This window comes from Sorex fumeus, unplaced genomic scaffold (genome assembly GCF_029834395.1).
Source record: "Sorex fumeus unplaced genomic scaffold, SorFum_2.1 ptg000122l, whole genome shotgun sequence".
NCBI lineage: Eukaryota > Metazoa > Chordata > Mammalia > Eulipotyphla > Soricidae > Sorex > Sorex fumeus.
The window spans coordinates 48269257-48293561 of NW_026606179.1; the positions used below are offsets into that span (position 1 = coordinate 48269257).

General features: G+C 44.8%; 1 protein-coding gene across 1 annotated transcript; it reads right to left on the bottom strand.

Moving 5' to 3' along the window:
• Positions 1–4265: 4265 nt before the first annotated feature.
• LOC130043704 (lymphocyte antigen 6B-like) lies at positions 4266–5311 on the bottom strand. Its single transcript, XM_056136120.1, has 3 exons — positions 5263–5311; positions 4961–5062; positions 4266–4568 (listed from the first exon to the last, which is right to left on the bottom strand). The coding sequence occupies exons 1-3, from the start codon at positions 5309–5311 to the stop codon at positions 4336–4338; spliced, it is 384 nt and encodes a 127-aa protein (XP_055992095.1). The 3' UTR covers positions 4266–4335.
• Between the last annotated feature and the right edge of the window lie 18994 nt (positions 5312–24305).

The window sequence follows — 24305 nt, forward strand, 5'->3', positions numbered from 1 at the left end:
TGAGCACCGATGCCAGTTGTGTGATCACCACCACCTGTTGTGTGAATTCTAGTAGCCACCATTGCTAAAACCTGTGACCATCACAGCCACAGGCCGAGGCTTCTATTCAATCCCAGTCACTGACATGACAACAAAAAGAAACAAAAGGGTGAGGGAATGAAATGAATAAATAAACTCTCATGGGTGCTGCACACAGGCTCACATGCACACACACACACACACACACACACACACACACACACACATCCATGTACCTGTACTCATAGAAACTGGGCACAAGTCGACTCAATACCTCAAACTGATAAACCAGGCTGAGATTTCCCCAGAGAAATCACACAAAGACAAGTTGTGATCCAACAAGCAAAGGGTCTTTATTGGCTAGTTGGGCTAGCTCAAGCTAGGGCACTCATTTGGCTCACAGACACTGTGGCAGTCTTCTTGGAACAAGCAGCCCTGAGTCTTGGCATATAAGTGAGAGGTATATAAATGAGGTATATAAGTGAGAGGCTTATATACCATAACATTTTATAACAGGGATTTTCAGCGGACCACCCTTTTGGCCACAATCTGAGGGGCTTTCCACTACTTGTACTTACCCTCAGTTCTCTGTCCCTTCCTATAAAAACCCCTCCAAGTGACCAGGCACATGGGATCATGCCTGTGAGAACATGAATCTGCCTTGTTCCAACCTGCCACATGTTACCCATAAAGCTCTTCCTCCACCTACCCCCATGTCTCCAGTTTGAATGAACTCTAAGTGGTAGAAACCGCACTTATGGTAACTGGGGGTCAGGCCTGCCCCTACAGGCATGAACCCACCATCTCCTGGGGCCACACCTCCAGCACCCATTCAGTAAGTTCCTGGACATGGGCAGGTAATCAGAGGCTCTCTTTGACACAATTGATACCAAAGGTGAGAAATAAATAAGAATATGACTCACCCTTAGAAAGCAAAGAAAATGCTTCCCATGATCAAAACAAATAGCTTAGCCAAGTCTAGCTGTGTCCCTACACCTCCTTCATACTAGTCATTCTGTGATAAATAATAAATGACAGAGGCAAAAGGAAAAAGGAGGGCTGAGTTGAATGGTATTTCCAAACCAGACGAGCCCCAGCATCCCTCTGCAAGCCTACCCTCATTCTCTCTACCTCCCTGATTCCTCAGTTTGAGAAGAGAAAATGGTTGCATCCAGCATTCTTATTTTTTTTTTCAATTTTTCAATACTACACTAAATTTTATTTTATACTTGGATCTCATTATGGTAATTATCATGTCTTACCTCGTGCAGTCCAGGACGGTGTTGAGCCAGTGGGCTATGGTGAGGATGGTGCAGTCGTGGAACTGCGTCCCGATACTGGACGGGGTGAGGTCATCTGTCTCCAGGTTCCCGGCAGCCATGGCTTTGTGGCTGCCGGGAGAGAGGAGCAGGGGTGCCGGGGGTCATCCTGGCTCGGGGGTGGGTACTCGGCACCGCACGAACCCCTCCTGCGGACGCTCCAGCATGCACCCCTTCTCCCCCCCCCACCAGCTAGAGGCTCAGCACAGCTCAGCGGGGGCATTCAGAAGCCCCCACCTCCGGACAGAGCTATAGGATAGCGACAGGGGACTGGCCTTGTAGGCAGCATCCTCACACCCCTCAGGGTCCCCCCCACGGCTGCCGGGAATGACCTCTGAGTGCAGAGCCAGAGTCAACCCTGAGCATTGCCGGGTTTGAAAACAAAGCCACCTTGACCCCCAGTTACCATAAGTGCGGTTTCTACCACTTGGGGTTCATTCAAACCAGAGACATGAGGGTAGGTGGAGAAAGAGCTTTATGGGTAACATGTGGCAGGTTGGAACAAGGCAGATTCATGTTCTCACAGGCATAATCCTATGTGCCTGGTCACTCAGAGGGGTTTTTATAGGAAGGGACAGAGAACTGAGGGTAAGTACAAGTAGTGGAAAGCCCCTCAGATTGTGGCCAAAAGGATGTCCACTGAAAATCCCTATTATAAAATGTTATGGAATAAAAGCCTCTCTCTTTTGAGACTCAGGGCTGCTTGTTCCAAGAAGGCTGCCACAGTGTCTGTGAGCCAGATGAGTGCCCTAGCTTGAGCTAGCCCAACTAGCCAATAAAGACCCTTTGCTTGTTGGATCACAACTTGTCTCTGTGTGATTTCTCTGGGGAGATCTTGGCCTCGTTTAACAGTTTGAGGTGTTGTGTCACTTGTGCCGAGTTTCTGTGAGTACAGGTACATGGATGTGTGTGTGTGTGTGTGTGTGTGTGTGTGTTTGCATGTGAGCCTGTGTGCAGCACCCATAAGAGTTTACTTATTCATATCATCCCCTCACCCTTTCGTTCCTTTTTGTTGTCATGTCAGTGACTGGGATTGAATAGATGCCTCGGCCTGTGGCTGTGATGGTCACAGGTTTAAGCAATGGTGGCCACTAGAATTCATACAACAGGTGGTGGTGCTCACACAACTGGCGTCGGTGCTCACTGAAGTTTTCACTTCATTATTGTGGTGGTTGCACACATGCTCACCAGCCACATAACTTATGGTTGTGGCACACACCAGGGTTACTGTAGTTCTCACCAGAGTTTACATTTTCTGGCTTTGGTGCTCACACATCCTAGTGCTGGTGCTCACCAAGGGTCATGCCCTTTGTGTGGTGCGTACACACACCTGGCTGCAATGTAGCCAGAAAACTCTCATGGTTCCTGAAATCACAGCCACAGAGCTGACGCAGGCACTAATGGCAGAGCTGCTTTGTGTCTGTGGGACACTGGGGGTTTTAACTCATAACCATTCACATACAGGGCAGATTTTCTACTGCTCTGTGCTCTTTCCCTGGACCTGGGCATATGTCTTTGTGAATATGCTTTAGCATGTTGACCAGTCAGTGGAACTGGGCTGGGTATGAGGTGTGTTGGAACATGAATGGGAGATGTGTATTTGGCATCATGAACTGCTGAAAGCCAGGGGATGACCCAAACATGGGATGATGGGCAGCGGTGGTTGGGTGGAGCAGATAGTCAGAGGGAACTCTCAGAAGTTCATCACATTGGGGTCCCAAAGCTCACCCTGGAGCCACGCACAGGTGCCTGTATTTTTCATATTTCACTATGCAGACTAGCCACTAGCAGTACTTGGGAGTAGTCTATGCTGTTATGGCTCTCTGTCCTGGGGTGTATTGAAGGCTCTGTTGTTCTGAATGTAAGTCCCACCTGATCCCCTGTGTTCTTGCTCCCCTACCCCTTGTTCTGACATGGGGCAGCCAGATGAGGGTACAGTAGGACCATGACTCTGGATCTCAGTGACCCTGAGCCCCTCTGGGAGCTGAACCCCAGCACACTCAGGCTCCATGGGTGGGGTGCAGAGCCCAGGCCCGGCCACTACTCCAATACCTTGGCCTTGTGTCTAGGTGGCTGCCCCTAATCTGTGCCCTGTGAGACATGATCCTGCTGCCAGTACCATGACTCAGCCCTTGCCTCTCCCTGGCTATTGTTGGCTCAGGTCCAGTTAGTCCCCTCATCCATGTGCATAGTCCTGGGTCAGAGCCCCAGATGTGCTTGGAGTTGGAGCCTTCAACCAGGATATTGGGGTCTGATTTCTGAAGTGGATCCTAGTCCCATAGGACTATTGTCTCTATAAGGTGACCCGGATGCAGACATAGGGGTGATTGCCTCTGAAGATATAGAGAGCTTCCTGGGGGGCCGGCAGCATCTGGATCTCAGACCGTACCCCGGGGTCAGTTTGTAAGTACCCCAGACTGTAGATCAGCCCCCACCTACCCTCCCCACTGCCTTTCTCTCCCCACTGTGGCTCCTTCCACAAAGACATGTCCTGCCTCGCTTTGGATGGCCTTTGAGAATGTCCTCCCACACACCCCAGCTGCATCGGGGCAGTTGTGGGGCCTACATCCTTCCAGCCTGGCTCCAAGGCCAGAGACATCTGTGCTCTGCCTGGGCTGAGGGTAGGGGTGCGCCTTCCATGTGTCCCAGGACAGTAGAGGCAGCCCCCAGGACTTTGTGCAAGGTTGCCTGGCACTTCCTGTTCAGCCCTTCGGTCCTCATAAGACATGCCCCTCACCCACCATGGTGCCTAGCTTCCTCTACCCATCCATGGAGCAATGACACCCAGACAGCGGCTCCCAGACGGTCACCTGAGTTTTATTCAAAGCTGTAGGTAAAGGCAGAGTCTGTATGGCCATGGGTCTCCACTTGCTGGCCACTTGCTGGCTGAACGAGGGGCACCCTGTCCCCTCCCAAAGGGTTAGGGTAGGTTTGGGGCCCCAGTGCATTATTCAGGACAGTTATAGTGAGCCTCCTTCACACCTGTGTGGCTTGACAATCACAGAAAATCTCCCAGGAGTGTGACCAGCACTGGAACCAGGAGCATCATCCCCACAGTGGCAGCCCCCAGACCCCGGCCAGGTGCCGCGTTGCACAGGTCAGTGGTGCAGCAGTGAACATATGCCTCCAACTCCTGGATGCCTTCTTTCTTCTGGGTGGGGAGGGGATACTCACAGGATGGCACACACATCTTTGTCACCACGCTGGTCTGGTTGAATTGTTCTTTGATACCTATTATGGAAAAAACTGCGGTGGTGGTGGGCTCTGTGGTGGTGGTGAGGGGGAAGGCACATGTCTTAGCCCGGGTTGGAGCTTCTGGCACCCATCCGGGGCTGTAGGACCCTGGAGTAGCATCCCTGCCCACAGCAGGCAGCTGGGGTAACTGGACGCCAGAGGTGATTGCTGGCATCTGGCTCATCTACAGAAGCCACATGTGTATGGTGATGCCCAGATAGCCCTTTCCATCTTGGTTTTTTATAGAGCAAAGTGAGCCACACCCCACCCCACCCCCATCACCAGGTGTGCACACATACACACACCCCTTCCCTAGGCAGGAAGCAGTGCCTCCCCCTCCCCCTCCAGTCTCTGGTGCCAACCCCACCGTTCCAGCACCAGTCACTTACTTGCTCTCACTAGAATGCAGGCTTTCATATTGGCGGAACAATTTGCCGGTTTTGAGCATGTGTCATCCAGGGTAAAGCACTCATGACATTTCAAGGTCCAGACTAGAGGAGTGGAGGGTGGGAGCAACATGAGACAAAGAATCAGGCTCTAGCCCACAGCCGGGAAGGAGCCTGGACTCAGCACTCAGAGCCAGGAGAGATGTGACTGGAAGCTGCTCTGGTGCTGGTGGGTTGGGAGGAAAGAGTTGCATCTGGGAAGGCCCACCACAGCCCCTCTGCATCCCTTCTACCCCCCTACTCACCTCTGTCCAGGCACTGAAGGGCCAGCAGCAGCAGCACCACAGTCTTCATCCTTCATCAGTCTGGGGACCAGTGAGCGTGGGACTCATGCCTTAAGTAGCTGCCAGCCATCCCCTCCCTCTCTTCCTGTAATAGTTCCTACCCACCCCTTCCTGCCACCTCACCCAGGTTCAGAGTTCCCTGCCCACCTCATCCAAGATTGTACGGGTACTTGGCAGGCTTCTCCTGCTTCCCACCCAAGGAGAGAAACAATGTCCCTGAACTTGGGTCTTTCTACACACGGCACAGGGTTGGTACCAGCTTGGGTAGCCCCTATATCAGAACCTTCACTGCAGTGAGATCCCCGGGGCTGGCAGGAAAATCACAACTTGAGAGCTCTTTCTGAGATCTCTTTTCTGTGGATTTGTTGCTATTGTTTCGGGGCCACACCTGGTGCTGCTCTGGAGCTGTGGTGGCAAGGTGCAGTGCAGGGAACTGAACCTGGGCCTGCTTTGCTTTATTTTATATTTTGTGGAGGGTGCTCCAAGCAGAGCTCAGGGGCCAATTCAAGGTGAGGGCGCTGCTCTGTGCTACTGAACAACACTTTTCTTTCTAAACGGTCAGAATTGATTTCCCAGCTTGCAGCAAAAAGTCCCATCTGATGTGGAAACAGTGACAGCGGGTCTCTGTGCTGGTCCACAGTTCCCAGGTTCTTCAATATATTTTTCAAGAATGAGAATGTTGAATATTAAAGATGCTCAAACTCAGAGTTGGAAATAGAAAGGTTTATTGGAAAGTAGAAGGGATAAGAAAAAAAAAAACTTCCAACCTGGGGAGGAACTTAGCCTTGGACTAAGTTAAGTGTGGTTTGGTTTGTGGGTTTTTTTTAAAAATAGGAAAATAGGGTCTTTTGTTACTTATCAAGTGACAAGAGTGATTATAGTAAATGTGAGTATTAATGTTTTTGGAGCCAAATTTTATTTTATTTTTATAAAGTTGATCGCAATAATTCATTACATCTAATATGCAAACACCAATCCCGCCACCAATGGCACTTTCCCACCACCATTTCAAATGTTTCCACCCCAAAATCCCAAACTGTGCCTCCCAAAGCAGAACCAAAACAATTAACTTTGTATTGCTTAAATGGTTCAATAAAGTTTCCTTAGAGGAAACTGTGTGAAGATTGTTGTATTTCATCCTGGAGCCATTAAGCCCTTGTATAAGATATTACCAACATATTTGTTACAATCAAATGTTGTGTGCTACTCTTGGTACACCAGTGGTTAAGAGTATGAGAGGACCAAGAACTCTGAAATTTAGAATACTGTTATAAAGCAGATTTACTCATGGGTAAGGCCTATCTTGCTCTCTTCTGGGAGCTTTATTTCTGAGTCTCTAGATCATGGCCGTTGATGAGATTGTATGGTACCAGGGGCAGTTGTAAGTATTATACAGGGTAGTCTGGCTAGTTTCCGGTCTTTTGGATTCTCTTTTTGGCTATTGGTTCTTATTTATTACCCTTTGTCTCAGTATTCATAAACCTAATTTAACAGAAAGAGCCCAGGAACTTACAGGAATATTAACAATGTAGGATGGGGGCAGTCTAAAATAGCACTGCTCACAGCAGCTGGCCAGGGGAAACGGAGGCATCCTCTTTCAGTGTCCGAGAGGGAGAGCCTCATTTTGGGCGTGTCTGCTTGTCTAAGAATCTCCAGCCCAGTATTGGCCACATTAGTTCCAGCTGTCCAAACCTCATCAGCTCAGAGGCAATGGAGCAGGATGGTGGGGCTGTAATAGTGGAGGGAGCCCCCCATTTCCACCTGACTCCCCACAGTCACAACTGTGGGTTGGGGAGGGGCAGGCCAGTGAAGTGGGGATGGAATTGGGTGGCATGGCTTTCTGCCATTCAGCTTCAGGTGACCCCTCTGTGTTCAAGCTAGCAGAAACATGCGTGGGTGGGGACACATCTCCCTTCTTTTTGGGTCCTTCCCCAGGGTTTTGTATCAAACGCCATCAAATACATCAAGATCTACAGGTTACAGAGTCATTTGGATACTGATCTGAACAAAGGACCCCCTGCAGGCTGGCCAGCCAGCAGACGCAGAAGACAGAGCTTTGGGCCATGACTCAACTCCTTTTCCAGGACAATGAACCCCAATACCAGGACATAGTAAGGAAGTCTGTGCTGCTGCCTATGCCCTCAGTAATGAGGGTGGTCAGGGTGTGGCTGTTGCTGGGAAAGCAGGTGAACATGGTCACACCCAAGATCTTGGTGTAAGAACATGTGGAAAGACACTGGGGCTCTGTTAACATCCGTCAGGTAGAAAGGGGCAAAATGAGGAGCAGAGGAGCTAGAAGGCTGGTTTAGCCAGCCTGGCTGGCATAACTGACCCTGTACGTGATGGTTGTGACTGCCATTGTTGATGTGTGACTGGTGACAACATGCCAGTAGGTCAGAAGATGGTAAATGGATGTGCTCAGAGCCACTATCCTGTCCACAAGCTAAATAGAAGGGATTGTTGTTTTAAATGAAGTAACTGTAATTTACAGGCATTCAAAGTTGAGTTTGAATTTTAGGTATACTGTGCTCTAACTCACAGTCCTACCCCAGTGTCGACTTCCATCCATCAGTGTTCCAGTTTTCCTCCCTGGATCCCTTCAAATGACAGAGAAGCTAGGGTGCACTGCAGACCCCTGGGGCAGAATGAACCATGAATTACCTTCCTGAGCTGGTCCCCTGAAACACTGCTTTACCTGCTAACCTAAACAAGGAAGAGACTTTGGGGAGGGGGAAAAGTAACAAGATAAGTTGCCTTTAGGGTGTGGGTTTTCCTTGGTCTATACTGTTCTTTGGCCCAGTTTCATTTACAACTGTCAGTTCTTACCTCCATTTCTATGGAAGTTGGGGTTCAATCAAAACTTCATACTTTCTGCTGAAATAGCCCATTATTCTTCTTCTCCTAGGGGTTCTTGCACAAGGGGAAGCATCTTTTCTGTAAAGTATTTCCTTTTGAAGCTCTTTCTTTTGGTCCCCACCATCAGGTAGTCAAAGAAACGATGTGGACAGAGATCTGGACATTTCCTGCTGAAAAGAATCATTGTGGGCTGGGGAAAATTTAATGAACAACTGTCTCGCCTAGTCCTCTGTTCTTAGGATGTCCTTCCTAGTTTCCCTAATTCCTGATGGTACTTTTTCCCTTTGTTCCCCACTCTTTTCTCTTTTTCTTTCACTAAACAGGCAGGAACTTGCCCCAAGGATGATGATTGGAAACCACATGTTTGTCTTGGATTCACCCACCACACCTCCATTACACCACAGCCTTAAAGACACCCCTCCTGCAAACAACCCACTTCAACCCACACCCCCCAACACCACATCTGTATCCTGTGCAGCTACCCTGCTTGCCTCTCTAGCTGCCTGTGTGGGGATGTCTCCTATGGTGAGTTTCCCATGTTTCCCTTATCCTTTTGTTTTCAGGGACACAAATCCTATCAGAGGGTAATTGAGGTGTCCTTTTGTCTGCAGAAGTGGAGTAGAAGGACCTAAGGAACACAGTTTCCATGCAGATAGAGCAGCTTTCTCCATTTGTGTTTGAATTTCCTGCTCCCTTCTTTAGCCCATGCAATGATTCTCTTCTGTATGAGCCATGCCCTTGGCTGGGTTACCCTACATCCCTGATCATCACTCCCACTTCAAATGGGCTTTTCGAATCTTAGCATGGAAACTGCTTTTTATGGAACAGAGGAAATTTGATTTTGTCTGCTTGGGTTTTTTTTTGGGGGGGGGGCTTTTTTGTTTGTTTGTTTGTTTGTTTGTTTTGGTGCCACAATGGCTGTGCTCAGGGTTTACTCCTATCTTTGTGCTCAGGGATTACTCTTGGCTGTGCCTGGGGGACCATATACAGTGATGGGGATTTAACTAAGATTGGCCAGGTGCCCGGCAAGCTACCGAGAGTATTCGATATGCCAGACACAGTAACAACAAAGTCTCCAATGGAGACGTTACTGGGCCTGCTCGAGCAAATCGATGATCAACAGGAGGGCCTGGCCAGGTGCCAGGTCGGTACCTGAACTGTGTACTATCTCTGCTCTTACCTGTTCTTGACAATGGTCTGTGGAGTCCCACGTGGGTCTGTGCCCAGTGTCTGCATGTGCAGGTACATGGACATGTGTATACATGTATACGTGTGTATGTGTCTGTCCGTCTGTGTGTCTGTGCATCCATGTGTCTGTGCATCCATGTGTCTGTGCGTCCATATATAGTATAGTTTATAGATGAAGGAACAGAAGATCACAACATATTAACTTCCCAAAAGAAAATAAGAATGCTCTGACCAAAAGGAGAAGTCAGTGCTAGAAAGGGGTGGGGGTTGGGGGAGGGGAAATCTTGTTGCTGGGAATCTGAACTATGGGTAGCTGCTCCTTAATATATAGACAAGATGACCAATTAGGCAAGGAAAAACACCTTGTCCACCTGTCACTGTACTTGTGTCTCATTGCAGTTGTTTCAACAGAAACAGGAGCTCTTCCTTTACATAAGGTAATTCAGTTCAGGAACTTTGTTACTTGATTAGGCCCATATAACCATCAAATGGTCAAATCCATGATCAAGGAGAGTTTAGGATCAGATAGGACAGATAGGGTGGAAATAACATAACATTTTCTTTGTATTACAGTTTTTACCTAAGTAGATACTCTGAGTGCAAGAGTGATCTTTAGCATCAGTAGGAAAACCCCTGCACAACTTAGGAAACTTCTTCCTCCCAACTCCATGATTTATGGAGTAGAGGCACAGGCAGGTGAAAGTGATACACGTATCTTCCATCTTTCGCCCAACAAAGCAAAAGCATGAAATTGAAGGCCATGTCTCACATCAATGCTTTTCCATTTAGCCAACATGCTCAGCAATACTGACTCGACATCTAACACGTCTCTATGGAGATAAGTCTGAGGCAGGAACGTTGTGGTGAGTGAAACAGGATGGATGGGCCACATCCCATCAGGGAACAGTGATAACCTGAATGGCAGCAAAGCAAAAATCCAAGAACAACCCTGGCTCTGGACTGAGGGTTGAGGTGTGAATCTCTGTGTGTCAGGGCACTGGGGAGAGAAGGTGCAGAGAAGATTCTCAGCCACGCTGGTCTGGCAGCCTTGTTTATCTGGTCTCTTAGTGTGTCCATCCATCCATGGATAGACACACCTTGAGACCCACAGGCAAACCACAGGATACATATTGGAACTCTGCCTCTGTCAGCCAGAGAGAAAGATCAACTGCTGAGTACATACCTTGAATGCAGGAGACCCAGATTACATCTCCAGCACCACGTGGTCCCCTGAGCATCACCGAGAGCAATGCTTGAGCACAGAGCCAGGAGTAGCCCCTGAACATTTCCAGGTATGATCTGAAAAACTAAACAAATGAAAAGAAACAGGTCACTCACTTTTTCTTTCACCAAGACATCCTGAAACATTTACAAACCTGCAGTCCCTTGGCAGGGTATTTTGTTTTGTTTGGAGTTTTTGGTTTTTATTTTGTTCTTTTTGGTCCCACAAGCAGTGCTCAGGGGTATCGGTGCTGTTGTCCATGACATTCAGCCAATCAAGCCTTGTGGGTAAGGATTCAACCTGAGGATGCAGAGCTGCTTGGGCCCTACAGTGTTGGGGACCACTGGGGCTATTCTGACAGAACTGTGGGTGGGAGTGGGGGGTGCTCCTTAGGACTATACCTGGTAGTGCTTTGGAGTTGGGTCCCAGTCAGTGCTCATATTTAAACTTGGGTCCCAGTGCATGTGAAAACTGTGTCCCCAATCACTGTGCCATTTCCCCAGTCTTCACGGTGCAGGATTTTAAGTGCTTCTTTGCCAAGCGTGCCGACTGGGTCATATTCCTTGAGAAAATTTCTGCCAAATTGTGTGAATTCTTGAGCCTTGAGTCCATTATATACATAGCATACTTTTGGTGGGATATTTTTTTTGGAGGGGGTGGTGCTCCATTATACTACTGTATCCAGTGGTACTCAGACATTATTCCTAACTCTGCACACAGAGATCATTCCTGGAAGATTCAGGGGACCATGTGGGGTGCCAGAGACCAAACCAGGTCAGCCACGTACAAGGCAAGCACCCTACTTGCTATTCAGTCTCTTAGGCCCCAATGTAGAGCAATTTTTGAGAGTAAACATGTCCCTCAGATGCCAGGGGGTGACAGAAACTTCAAGGCAAATCACCACCACTCCCCAATTCAAAAGAATAGAGTGTCACTCCAAGAATTTCAAGGTTTAAAAAAATTTTTTAATAATAAGTGGGTAATCCATCCACAGTTGGCTCCTCTGTAGATCTAAGAAAAAGATATTGCTGGGGGTGCAATGTCGAAACATTGTATGCATGAAACCCAATCATTAACAGTATCGTAAATCATGAAGCCACAAAAAGAAAAAAATTATTTTAAAGAATTTGCCTTTCTCCCATTCTCAGGGAGATTAAATAAAACCTAGTCTGGCAGGCAGACCCCAGAAATTCCATCCATGTCTGCACGGCTGAGGCATGAACCTTTTGTCAAACACACAGCACCCTAACTATTGCAGGCACCTCTGTTGGCAATCTGTGGATTCTGAGTGAGCATGGAAATGGGAGGGAAATCTGAAAGTTGAGAACCTTCATCTGCAAAGAGACCAAAGTTCAAAGTGATCCCCAGGGAAGAGACAGAATGCTGCAGCAATCCAGAGAGGGAACAGAGAAGGCGAAAGAGCCAGCTCACCAGTGAAAGCACAAGCACACGCAACGTGCTTCCACAAGCGAGGAGCATGGGGTCACAGAGAAGTCTGATGCATGTCAAGCTGTGCTAAGGGCCCAGATTCAGCAGGATCAGGGAGATGTGTGCTGCAGTGGGAACCACTTTCCAAACCTAACAGGCCTATTCTGTGTTGCAGAATGCTGGGCTCTTGGCTATCAGACTGTATCTTTCACCTCTCACAGTATCACAAGGAGAAAGTAGGGTGGTAGCAGTGGGAAATCTTGCTTCTGAGTCTAGAATATGTGCCCTGCTGTATAAAGGCATCTTCAGGTCACTGCAAAATCCCCATTCTTCTGCAAAATCCCCATTCCTCGGGCAAGCATCGGAGGAAAGCTGGGGAGAGAGAGAAAACTGGTCTTAGTGGGACATCAGCTTTTGGCCAGACACTGTTTATGCTTGTTTCTCTATCACTAATAACAAGTTACCCCAAACTAAGATGCTTGCTCACATTTCTTTTTCTCAGTTTCTGAAGAGACCTAGTGAGGAGACAGTGTGAGTCTCGGCTCTATGTGTCACCAAGTACCACTCAAGGGACCAACAGTTTGCAATTCCCTTGGACTCCACAGGGGAAGATCTGGTTCAAGTTCACTCCCACAATTGTTGGCAGGCCTCCAGCATGTGCTGGCTGTCAGTGGGAGGCATCAAATCCCTGCCACGTGGGCCTCCTCATAGGCTAGCTCCCATGGCCAGTGCCAGTCACTGGCTTCCTTCTGAGCCAGCCAGCCAGGCTAAGAGGGAATCTGGGAGCCTAAGGTAGAATCATCCTTTTTTTTTTTAACTTCATCTTAGAAGGGCATCCCATCTCCTCTGCCCTAGTACAGTCAGAAGTTACTCACCATGCCTGGCTCACATTATAGAAGAGGGGGACCACAAAGACATGAACATCAGGGATATGGAGGAACCAGATTATAAACTGCCAGCCACACACAGGACCAGACTTTCTATATGTGCTCATTAGGTCTAAGAAAAAATGTGATGGAAAAAATTTTGTTGCCTCTTCAAACAGACTTTGTAGCTGAGGCCACAGAGTTTGACTGAGGGAAACATTATAGTTTCATGGCAGAGGATTCAGACCAAAGAATCCAGCTCACCTCACAATGGTAGAATAGGACGCCAAAATCTACCCAGGGTAGATTTTTATCCTCTTGTGCTTCAGAATTTCTTCTTTACCATGAAGAAAAACAATATTGTAAAAGGGCAAATTAAAGTCTAGGGTAGCATGATAGTTTCCTGCAGATGTGCTGATTTCATTGGCTGTAGAAATTCTTCAGCTATTTGGCAAGATATCTAAAATAAACATTTAAAAACCTACCTGATCCAAGTCAGTCTGCAGGTGGGTAAGTGAGAAGGAGTGGGCCTGGGGCAGGTCTCTGTATTCTCAGTCTGTCTCTCTCTCTCTCTGTCCCACAATAGGTGGGTTTGAAAGGACACCAGTGCTGTCGAAACAGCCATAATTCTAAGCTTTCAGAACCAGAAAAAAAAATCACCAACCAGAGGAGAAATATAAGGCAGATCTCTTCTCCAGCCTAGCTCTGTTTCCTTGTAGACAACTGTGGGTGATGGTCATTCCTGCCCCACCTGTCTCTCCATCAAAAGAGACTGATGCCAGAGTTAATGGCTGTGGGCTAATCCATGAAAATGCTACTAATGCTAGTTTATGTTCCATATGGAAGAATGATTACGCACCCAGGTGTTCCAGGTCTTCTGAGAAAATAATAAAAAAATAAAAAACAAGAGTCTCAAGTATCAGACAAAAGGAATACTATGAAACACAAAGTTTCAGACAATATTAAATCTTACACAGCAGGAATGAATGAGATGCTGGCATTCGACCTATGCTTGCCAAGTCATTAACAATAAAGCTGGAGGAAATACTCTACATCACTAATTTCAGGTATAGAGAGCAGATTGAGGGCGTGGGGACCATGGTCACCTGACCTTTCACATTATGACATCTGGAGAAGGGGCTGACAGGAAGAAGGAATCAAAAGAGAATGAGAGGAGCTGGAGCGATAGCACAGCAGGTAGGGCTTTTGCCTTGCACGCGGCAGACCCGGGTTCGATTCCCAGCATCCCATATGGTGCCAGGAGTAATTACTGAGTGCAAAGCCAGGAGTAACCCCTGTGCAGTAACCGGGTGTGACCCAAAAAGGAAAAAAAAAGAGAATAAGATGTCCCATTGATATAAGATGACAAAAACAAGCTTTGGAGGTGACGAGATATCTTAAACGTATGGGTTTAGATAAATTTCTTCCTCTAGGAAAGAGGCTCAAAGGAGAAACGCTCCACAAATGTGCACAGGAGGCCTCTGGAGATGCTAGCTGGGTGCATAAGGAAGGACTTGGGTAACTCTAGCAGCCCCTGCTGGGTGAATGAAATTCCCTGGGATTACTCAGAGTTGAGTGATGGTGAGGTGGAGAGTTTGTTCAATGCTGTGAACACTCAGCTGAGACCAGAGGGGGCACCCCTTAAAAATAGGGAACTTTTCACTATCACACCACTCCAGTGAGTATTATTTTAAAGCCAGGAGTGAGTTAAGAGAAGGAAGAAAATTTACTTTCTACTGGGATAACACACAGCACTGAAACAAAGACATTAAAATGTAGATGTCCAGGAACTTTGGCTTCATAAAGTTCAGCATACAATAAAAAAACGTAATCTAGGCATGCAAAGAAGCATAAAATGAGATGCATAGCAAAAAGGAAATCAGCCAGTAGAAACAGACTCTAAAAAGGCAGAGTAGAATTCACAGACAAGGACTTTAAAATATCTCTCAAATTCAAGGACTTAAAGGAAACAAGGTTATATAAAACAATTAGAAAATCTCAATTGAGTAATGAAAGCAATCAAAAAAATTAGCACAGCACATATCTATTAAAATGGCAAAAATCCAGAACAATAGTTGAAAATTTCTGGTTTGAGGATATATAGCCATTTTTGGCAAACCACTGGGCAGTTTCTTTAATAGCTAACTGAGCTGGCCCTATGACCAGATATTATTCTCCTAGGCATTTATAAAAATAAAGTCCAAAACTGATGTCCACACAAAAACCTTCACATGAGTGTATTTTAGCAGCTTTGCTTATCATGGTCCAAGCTTAAAAGCATATGTCCTTCCACAAATAATTAAGTAAACAAACAGCAGTACCTCCATAAAATGGGCTATCATACAGGAATCTGGATATACCATCTACTGGGCCATAAAAAGACAAGGAGGAACTTTCTATGCATTTGGCTGAAAGAAAGATCCTTCTGAAAAGACTATATTCTTTATGATTCCAAATACATACCGAGATCAGTGGTTGAGAGGGGATTTGAGGATGTGAGTAAAAAGAGATGAATCAGTGCACCACAAAGAATTTTAAGGTGGTACAACTATTCTTTATGTTATATAATTGTGGACACCTGCCTTTAGAATTTATCAAACCCATGGAGTCCCAACAGAAACAGTGAGCCCTGATGCAGAATGGGGACTTAGTAATGTGTGGATATTGGTTTGTTATTTACAACAAATGTGTCTCACAAAGCTGGGTGTTAATAGTAGAGAAACTGTGTGGAGGGAAGGATGACTTATTAGAAACCACATCTTACTGCATAATTGTGCTGTATCTCTAAAATTGCTCTGAAAATCAGCTAATTTAAAAAGGAACGAAGGAAACTGTGAAATTAATACAGTGTCTGAACATTTGAAAATCTACTGAAGGAGCCAAGAAGCAGAGTAGAACCCCTTTTAACAGTACAGATTGGTAAACTTGTCAACGAAAAAGAAAGAGTAGAACTGAAGCATAAAAGGGTAAACATGTTCAGTAAAATGCAGCATTTAAACTATAAGACATAATCACATTGTCTAATGCTCATAAAATAAAAGTCCCCAGAAAAGGGAGAAAGATTGGGACTAGGGAAATATTCAGAGACGCTATGACTGTAATGTTTCTACATTTAAAAAGAAACACTAATGCACAGATTAGAATCACAATGAACCACAAGAATGATAAAGATATACGCACTAAATCATTAAATAATCACGATAAAAATCTTACAGTTCAGCCAGAAGAAGCACATAATATATACTGGGGGGAGGGGGAGAATAATAGTTTCAGTTGACTTTTCAGTAGAAATAATGCAACTCTGAGAATAATAGAATAGTGTCTTTAAAGCACTGAAACAGAGGTCAGAGATAAAACTGGGTATAAAGTATTTGCCCTGCATGCATCTGAACCTAGTTTTGTCCCCAACAACCATACATGGTTCCCAAAGCACCCCCAAGAATGATCCCTGAGCATAGAGCTGGGAGCAAGCCTAGAGCATCAACAGGTATGCACTCCCCTACCCCCCAAAAATGCAAACTATAAAGTGCTAAAATAAAAATATTGACTGCGTATGTGTCCAAAGTAAACAGCCTTTAAAATAATGTGAAAATAGCCCATAGAAATAGAAAAAAATAGAACATGGGTCAGTGGTAGAGTATCTTTCTGGCACAATAACAAAGTGATAACAAAATAAGGAACTTGTAAGATAGATAATACGTTTTAATCATCATAGGTAGGAAAGCTATTTTATATGAAAGAAATGTTGGAACTAGGATGTGGCTCAGTGGTAAAACACGTGCCATGCATGCATGAGATCTTAGTAGTTCAACCTCTGCTACCACAAAAATGAATTTAGAAACTTTGTGATTGTCTTAAAATAGATATTAAAGGAAAATTTTCCGGGTAAAAACGAAACAATACCAGATAAAAGTTTGAATTTACACAAAGAACTAAAGGAATCACAACAAGCACTGGGAGATGGCCTAACAGACTGAGCGTGTGCATTGCACGCAGGAAACCATGGCTCAGTCCCGAAACCACCAGAAGCAATCCCCTGTTGCCACCTAAGCACAGAGCTGGAATCTCTGGCACCAATGGGTGTGGCCCAAAAACAAAAATAAAGAGCCCCACAATAGAAAAATGAATTCATTAAAAAAAATACTTTTACTCTCATTTTTATTTATAAAGATGATTGACTAAATCTAAAGAGTAGAAAAACCTGGGTTCAATGCCCCAACAGTGCATATGGGCCTCTTCTTTTTCGCCCCCAATGCTCTGCTGGTCTTCTTCCCCACCCAGGTCAGTTTGCCCGCCAGTATTCAAACCCGGGATTCAGCCTTTACCCCCGGCCACACACACACACCAGGTTCCCGTGGGGCATGGCCTCTTCGGAAGTGGGCGTGGCTTCCATAGAAGTGGGCGTGGCCTGTTTTAGGCACGCTTTACACAGCCACAGGTAGTTTAATCATATCAAGAAATCTACTGTAACATCACAGTTCACATACCTACACAACAACATGAAGAAACAACAAAAATCCCCACCACGTGGTGACGAAGATGAAGAGTCCAGAAGCCTGAGTAAGTGCTCCTCACCTAAAGGACCTCTCTGAGAAAGAATTCAGATATGAAATCATGAAGATGTTCAATAAACTCAATGAAACGGTCAGACAGATATCCAGTAAATTCAAGGAGGACATGAAAGATACAATGCATAGGACAATCGAGAAAATCCAGAAAGAAATGAGTGAGAATTGGAAAGCTATGCACAGACATGTCACAAATTAAAGATTCCATAGATGAAATAAAAAACTCAGTCTGTGCCCTCAACAGTAGAATGACCACAACTGAAGACAAATCAGTGAACTGGAAGATCAGCTGCGCCAAGCCAAGAGGCAACAACAAACAATGGCAATAGACCTCAAAATAGCTCTAGAGCAAATCAGAGTTCTAGAAGATGATTCCAAGAGGAACAACATTAGAATCATTGGAGTACCAGAAGCTCAGGGAAACAATCCCAATGAAAAAGCCACAGTAAAACAAATCACTGCTGAACAATTCCCAGAGCTCCACAATTCAGCCATTCAGATCCAAGGAGCTCGAAGGGTGCCAGCTAAAAGAGACCCTAACAAAAACACTCCAAGACACCATAGTTAGAATGATCGATGCAGCCGATTGAGACACAATACTGCAATCAGCACGGTCAAAAAGGGAAATCACATATGAAGGAGCACCCCTTAGATTCACAGCAGACCTATCAGAGGAAACCCTCCAAGCCCGAAGGCAATGGTGGGATATAGTGAAAAACTCATTGAAATGAATGCTTCATCAAGAATACTCTATCCGGCTAAACTCTCACTCAAACTCGAAGGAACAGTACACTATTTTCTAGATAAATAGCAGCTCAGGAACTTCATATACTCAAAACCAAACCTAAAAGAAGGGCTAAAGGGGCTACTATAGGACAAACCCTACAAGTACAACAGATCCCTACATAAAGATGACCAAAAAAACCCATAGCAATAATCTCTCTCACCATCAATGGTCTAAATTCACCAATTAAGAGACAAGAGTGGCAAATGGGATCGAAGACAGAACCCAACACTCTGCTGCCTACAAGAAACTCATCTGAACAGTCAGAGCAAACACAGACTCAAAGTCAAAGGATGGAAAACAATCCTGCAAGCAAACAGCTCCCTCAAAAAAGCTGGGGTGGCCATACTAGTATCTGACAACATCAATTTCAGGTTGAAAAAAATTAGAAGGGACAGTGAAGGCTATTTTCTATTTATTAAGGGATATATACAACAGGAAGAAATTATACGCACCTAATGAAAGAACACCTAAATATTTAAAACAACTGCTAACGGTGTTTAAGGAGGACATTGCTAGCAAAACAATAATAGCCGGGGACTTCAATGTCACCATATCACCTCTGGATAGATCAACAAGAACAAAACTCAGCAAGGAAACATTGGCGTTAAAAGAAGAAATAGAAGAGAAAGGGCTTATAGAACTATACAGTCTTTTACACCCCAAAAAGAAAGAGTACACCTTCTTCTCCAGTGCACACGGAACATTTTCCAAAATAGACCATGTGCTAGGACACAAAGAATACCTCAATAGATTCAGGAAGATAGAAATAGTATCAACAATCTTTTCAGACCACGATGTACTGAGAATAGAAGTAAATCGCACACAGACACAGAGAACTGAATCAAACACCTGGAAATTTAACAACTCAAAGTTAAACAACTAGTGGGTCAGGAAGGAAGTCAAGGACAAAATCAAAAGATACCTGGAAACAAATGAGAATGAAGACATGAGCTACCAGAACCTATGGGATGCAGTGAAAGCCGTGTTAAGGGGAAAATTTATACCTCTGCAAGCATTTCTCAGGAAGAAAGGACCCACATACACAACTTGACTTCACAGCTCAAGATCTTAGAAAAGGATAACAAAAGGAGCCCAAATCAGGCAGAAGGAAAGAGATCATAATACTTAAAGCAGAAATCAACGACATGGAAACCAAAGAAACAATCCAAAAGATCAATGAAACCAAGAGCTGGTTCTTCGAGAAAATAGATAAGATAGATAAAATACTAGTAACACTCACAAAGAAAGAGAGAGAACCCTAATAAACTAAATCAGAAATTAGAAGGGGGATATCACAACAGAATCCAAAGAAATTCAAAAGATTATCAGAGACTACTTTGAAAGTCTGTATGCCACAAAACAAGAGAACCTAGAAGAAATGGATAAATTCCTGGATTCCTATAATCTTCCATGGCTGAATCAAGAAGATCTAGAGTACCTGAATAGACCTATTAAAATTAAGAAAATTGAAACTGTAATCAAAAGTCTTCCCAAAAACAAAAGCCCAGGTCCAGATGGATTCACTAGCAAATATATCCAAACATTTAAAGAGAACCTATTGCCAGTTATTCTCAAGCTTTTCCAGGAAATTGAAGAAACAGATACTCTCCCAAACAGTTTCTATGAAGCCCATATCTCTCTCATACCAAAAGGAAACAAAGACACCACAAGAAAAGGAAACTACAGGCCAATACCCCTGATGAACACGGATGTAAAGATTCTCAACAAAATACTAGCAAATACAATTCAACAACTCATCAAATGGATCATATACCATGACCAAGTGGGATTTATCCCGGGGATGCAAGGATGGTTGAATATTCGGAAATCAATCAACATAATCCATCATATCAGCGAAAGGATAAAAACCATATGATCATATCAATAGATGCAGAGAAAGCATTTGACAAGAGCCTGCACTCGTTTATGATGAAAACCCTTGCCAAAATAGGGATAGAGGTGACTTTCCTCAATATAGCTAAAGCCATCTACAATAAGCCTACAGCAAGCATCATCCTCAATGGGGAAAAACTGAGACCCTTCCCCCTAAGACCAGGGATGAGACAAGGATGTCCACTCTCTCCACTGCTGTTCAATATAATACTGGAAATACTTGCAGTAGCGATTAGGCAAGAAAAATATGTTAAGGGCATCCAGGTAGGAAAGGACGAAATCAAGCTCTCACTCTTCGCAGATGATATGATACTATACTTAGAGAACACTAAAAGCTCTACCAATAAACACCTAGAAACAATAGACTTGTACAGTAAAGTTGCAGGCTATAAAATCAATATCCAAAAGTCTATGGCTTTTCTATAGGCAAATAGTGAGAGAGAAGAAAGTGACATGAAAAAAAAAATCCCATTCACAATTGTGCACCAGAAAATCAGCTACCTAGGAATTAGTTTAACTAATGAAGTAAAGGACCTGTACAAAGAAAACTACAAAACGCTACTTCAGGAAATAAAAGAGGACACGAGGAAATGGAAAAATATCCCCTGTTCATAGATCGGGAGAATCAACATTGTCAAAATGGCAATACTTCCCAAACCACTGTACAAATTCAATGTGATCCCCATCATGATACCCATGACATTCTTCAAAGAAATGGAGCAAACGCTCCTGAAATTTATATGGAACATTAAGCTCCCACAAATAGCTAAAGCAATTTCTGGGAAAAAGAAAATGGGAGGAATCAACGTCCCTAACTTCAAACTCTACTACAAAGCAGTAATAATTAAAACAGCATGGTACTGGAACAAAGGCAGAGCCACAGACCAATGGAACAGGTTGAATATACTGACATCTCCCCCCAAGTATATAATCATCTAATCTTTGATAAGGGAGCAAGAAATGCGAAGTGGAGCAAGGAGATCCTCTTTATAAAAGTGTGCTGGCAAAACTGGACAGCTACATGCAAAAAACTGGGCTCAGATCTTTGCCTAACACCATGTACACAAGTAAGATCAAAATGGATTAAAGACCTCAACATCAGACCAGAATCTATAAGGTACATTGAAGACAATGTTGGCAAAATCCTCCACAACGTTGAAGCTAATGGTGTCTTCAAAGATGACATGCCACTGTCATGGCATGAAAGCAAGTGAAAACAGATAGACCAATGGGACTATCTTAAACTAAGAAGCTTCTGTACCTCAAAAGAAACACTAACCAAAATACAAAGAGAGTCTATAGAATAGGAAAGGATATTAGCCCAATACACATCTGACAAGGGGTTGATATCAAGGATATACAAAGTACTGGTTGAACTCCACAAGAAGAAAACAACCAACCCCATCAAAAAATGGGGCGACGAAATGAACAGAAACTTTCTCAAAGAAGAAATCCGAATGGAAAAAAGGCACATGAGAAAATGTTCTACATCATTAATCATCAATCATCAGGGAGATGCAGATCAAAACAACAATGAGATATCATCTTACACCACAGAGACTGGCCCACACCCAAAAGAACAAAAGCAATCGGTTTTGGCGTGAATGTGGTGAGAAAGGGACCCTCCTTCATTGCTGGTGGGAATGCCGACTGGTTCAGCCCTTTTGGAAAACAGTATAAACGATTCTCAAAAAATTAGAAATTGAGCTCCCATTTGACCCAGCAATACCACTCCTGGGAATATATCCTGGAAAGGCAAAAAAGTACAGTCGAAATGACATCTGCACTTCTATGTTCATTGCTGCACTGTTCACAGTAGCCAAAATCTGGAAACAACCTAAGTGCCCGAGAACAGATGACTGGTTAAAGAAACTTTGGTACATCTACACAATGGAGTACTATTTAGCTGTTAGAAAAGAGAAAGTCATGAAATTTATATTCAGGTGGTACTACATGGAAAGTATCATACTAAGCAAAATGAGTCAGAAATAGGGGGACAGACATAGAAAGATTGCATTCAACTGGGGAACATAAAGTAGCAAAATATGAGACTAACACCCAAGAATAGCCGATATAAGTATCAGGAGGTTTACTCCATGACTTGGAGGCCAGCCACAAATGCTAGGGGGAAAGGCAACTCAGATAGAGAAGGGAGCACCAATTAAAGGGTGTTGAGAGGATCCTCCCAGGATGCATGCTGAGAGTAGACTATGGACCGAACATGATTGCCACTCAATGACTCTTTTGCAAATCACAGCACCCAAAAGGAGAGAGAGAACAAAAGGGAATGCCCTGCTACAGAGGCAGGGTGGAATGGGGGGGATGGGGGGTGGGAGGGATACTGGGATCAGTGGTGTTGGAGAATGGGCACTGGTGGAGGGATGGGTGTTTGATCATTATAACTGAAACCCAAGCACAAAAGTTTGTAAGTCTACAACTGTACCTCACGGTGTTTCACTAATACAAATTAAAAGAAAAATATTGCATATGGTCTCTTGGACACTACATGCAGGCCCCCAAGCACTGCCAGAAGTGATTCCTGAGTACCAGCCAAAATGAGAAAGCCCTGCACCTCCACCTGGTGTGGCCCAAAAACAAAACAAAAGAGTAACAAAGTAGGCTGTATTTCAAGCAGAGTAAAAATACTTAATCACTTAATCACTTAACTTCCCATTAGTCGTCGATTTGCTCAAGCGGGCGTCAGTAACGTCTCCTGTCCCTGTCACGTGCCAGTGTAGCCCAATGGCATCTGTTCGCTCTGGGAACATGAAGAGCCTCAAACCAATCATTCATGATCTTGATGAAGAAGTCTGACTATCTGGTAGGTGGGCGGCCACGCGGTCTTTTGACATCCCATGCGATCCAGTTGGTAACAGCTCTAGTCCAGTGGTCATCTTTAAATCTCATTACGTGACCAGCCCATCTGATTTTTGACACCTTGGCAAACGAGACAGCGTCCCTGATTCTTGATCGTCGACGGATGTCAGAACTCTGGATTCTTTCTCTCATTTGAGTGAAACGTGATATTCCAAGCATAGCTCTTTCAGTTCCTCTTTGAGAGACCTGAATAGCAATCTCATCCTGTTTACATAGGGCCCAGGTCTCTGAGGCATATGTTAATGCAGGAAGAACAGTGGAATCAAAGAGATGTGCCCGGAGCCGGAGGTTCTTCGTCCTCTTAGCTATTTCTTTGACGTTCTTGAAGGAGACGGTGGTCCGATCCTGTTTGGAATTTTGGGACAACAGCGACATCGATCAGGCAAAACCGTCGATTGAATATGATGTGGTCTATTTCGTTGTGGAATCGTCCACCGGGAGACTCCCATGTCCAAAGTTTAGATTCTGCCTTCTGGAACTGTGAGTTACCATGGATGGTCTTGGTCGACATGATGAACTCAGACAATCTCTCACCCCGTTCGTTCTATTCTAGGCCATGGATCCCAATGTGAAGTTCTTCAGCTGATCTTCTCGGTCCTATCTTGGCATTAAAATCACCCACAATAATCTTGTAGAAGGTGTGGTCTTCTTTATAGAACTTCTCCAGCTCCATGTAGAACTTCTAAATTTCTCTTTCATCATAATGAGATGTTGGTGTGTAGACAACGAAGATAGAAACTTCAGGCAGTGAGCCACATCTATTCAAATGTAAACGTTGGATTCGGGTTATTAGGCATTCGAATGAATCAATGCTCATGGCCAAGTTTGTGTTGACAAGGACACCGACGCCTCCGACACCTCTTTTATCGCATGTTCCGAGGAACAATTCTTCTCTAGTGTCGAAAACGGCATGGTGAGATTCGTGCCTTCTTGTCTCAGTCAGATCAATGATGTCATTCATTGATCATTCGCACTTGTACCATCAGGTCCTCGATGGATGCATCTGATGCTAGCATACGTGCATTGAAAGTACAGACGATCATTTTTGTCTTCCTTCATTGTGGCAGCCTAGTTCGGCCTTGAGATTTTATCGGCCTCTCCTTTCTCATCCTTCTCAGTGCTGTCATGTCGGTGAAGCCTTCAGGGTCAGGTGAATGAGACCAGTTGTAGTTACTGGTTTTGGCATATCGAATACACAACGGATAGCTTGCCAGGTTCTTCCGTGCAGGCGGAATACTCTCAGTAGCTTGCCAGTCTTTCCGAGAGGGATAGAGGCTTTTGGGGTGACCTCTAATCGCCCTTGTAGGTGTTACCATATT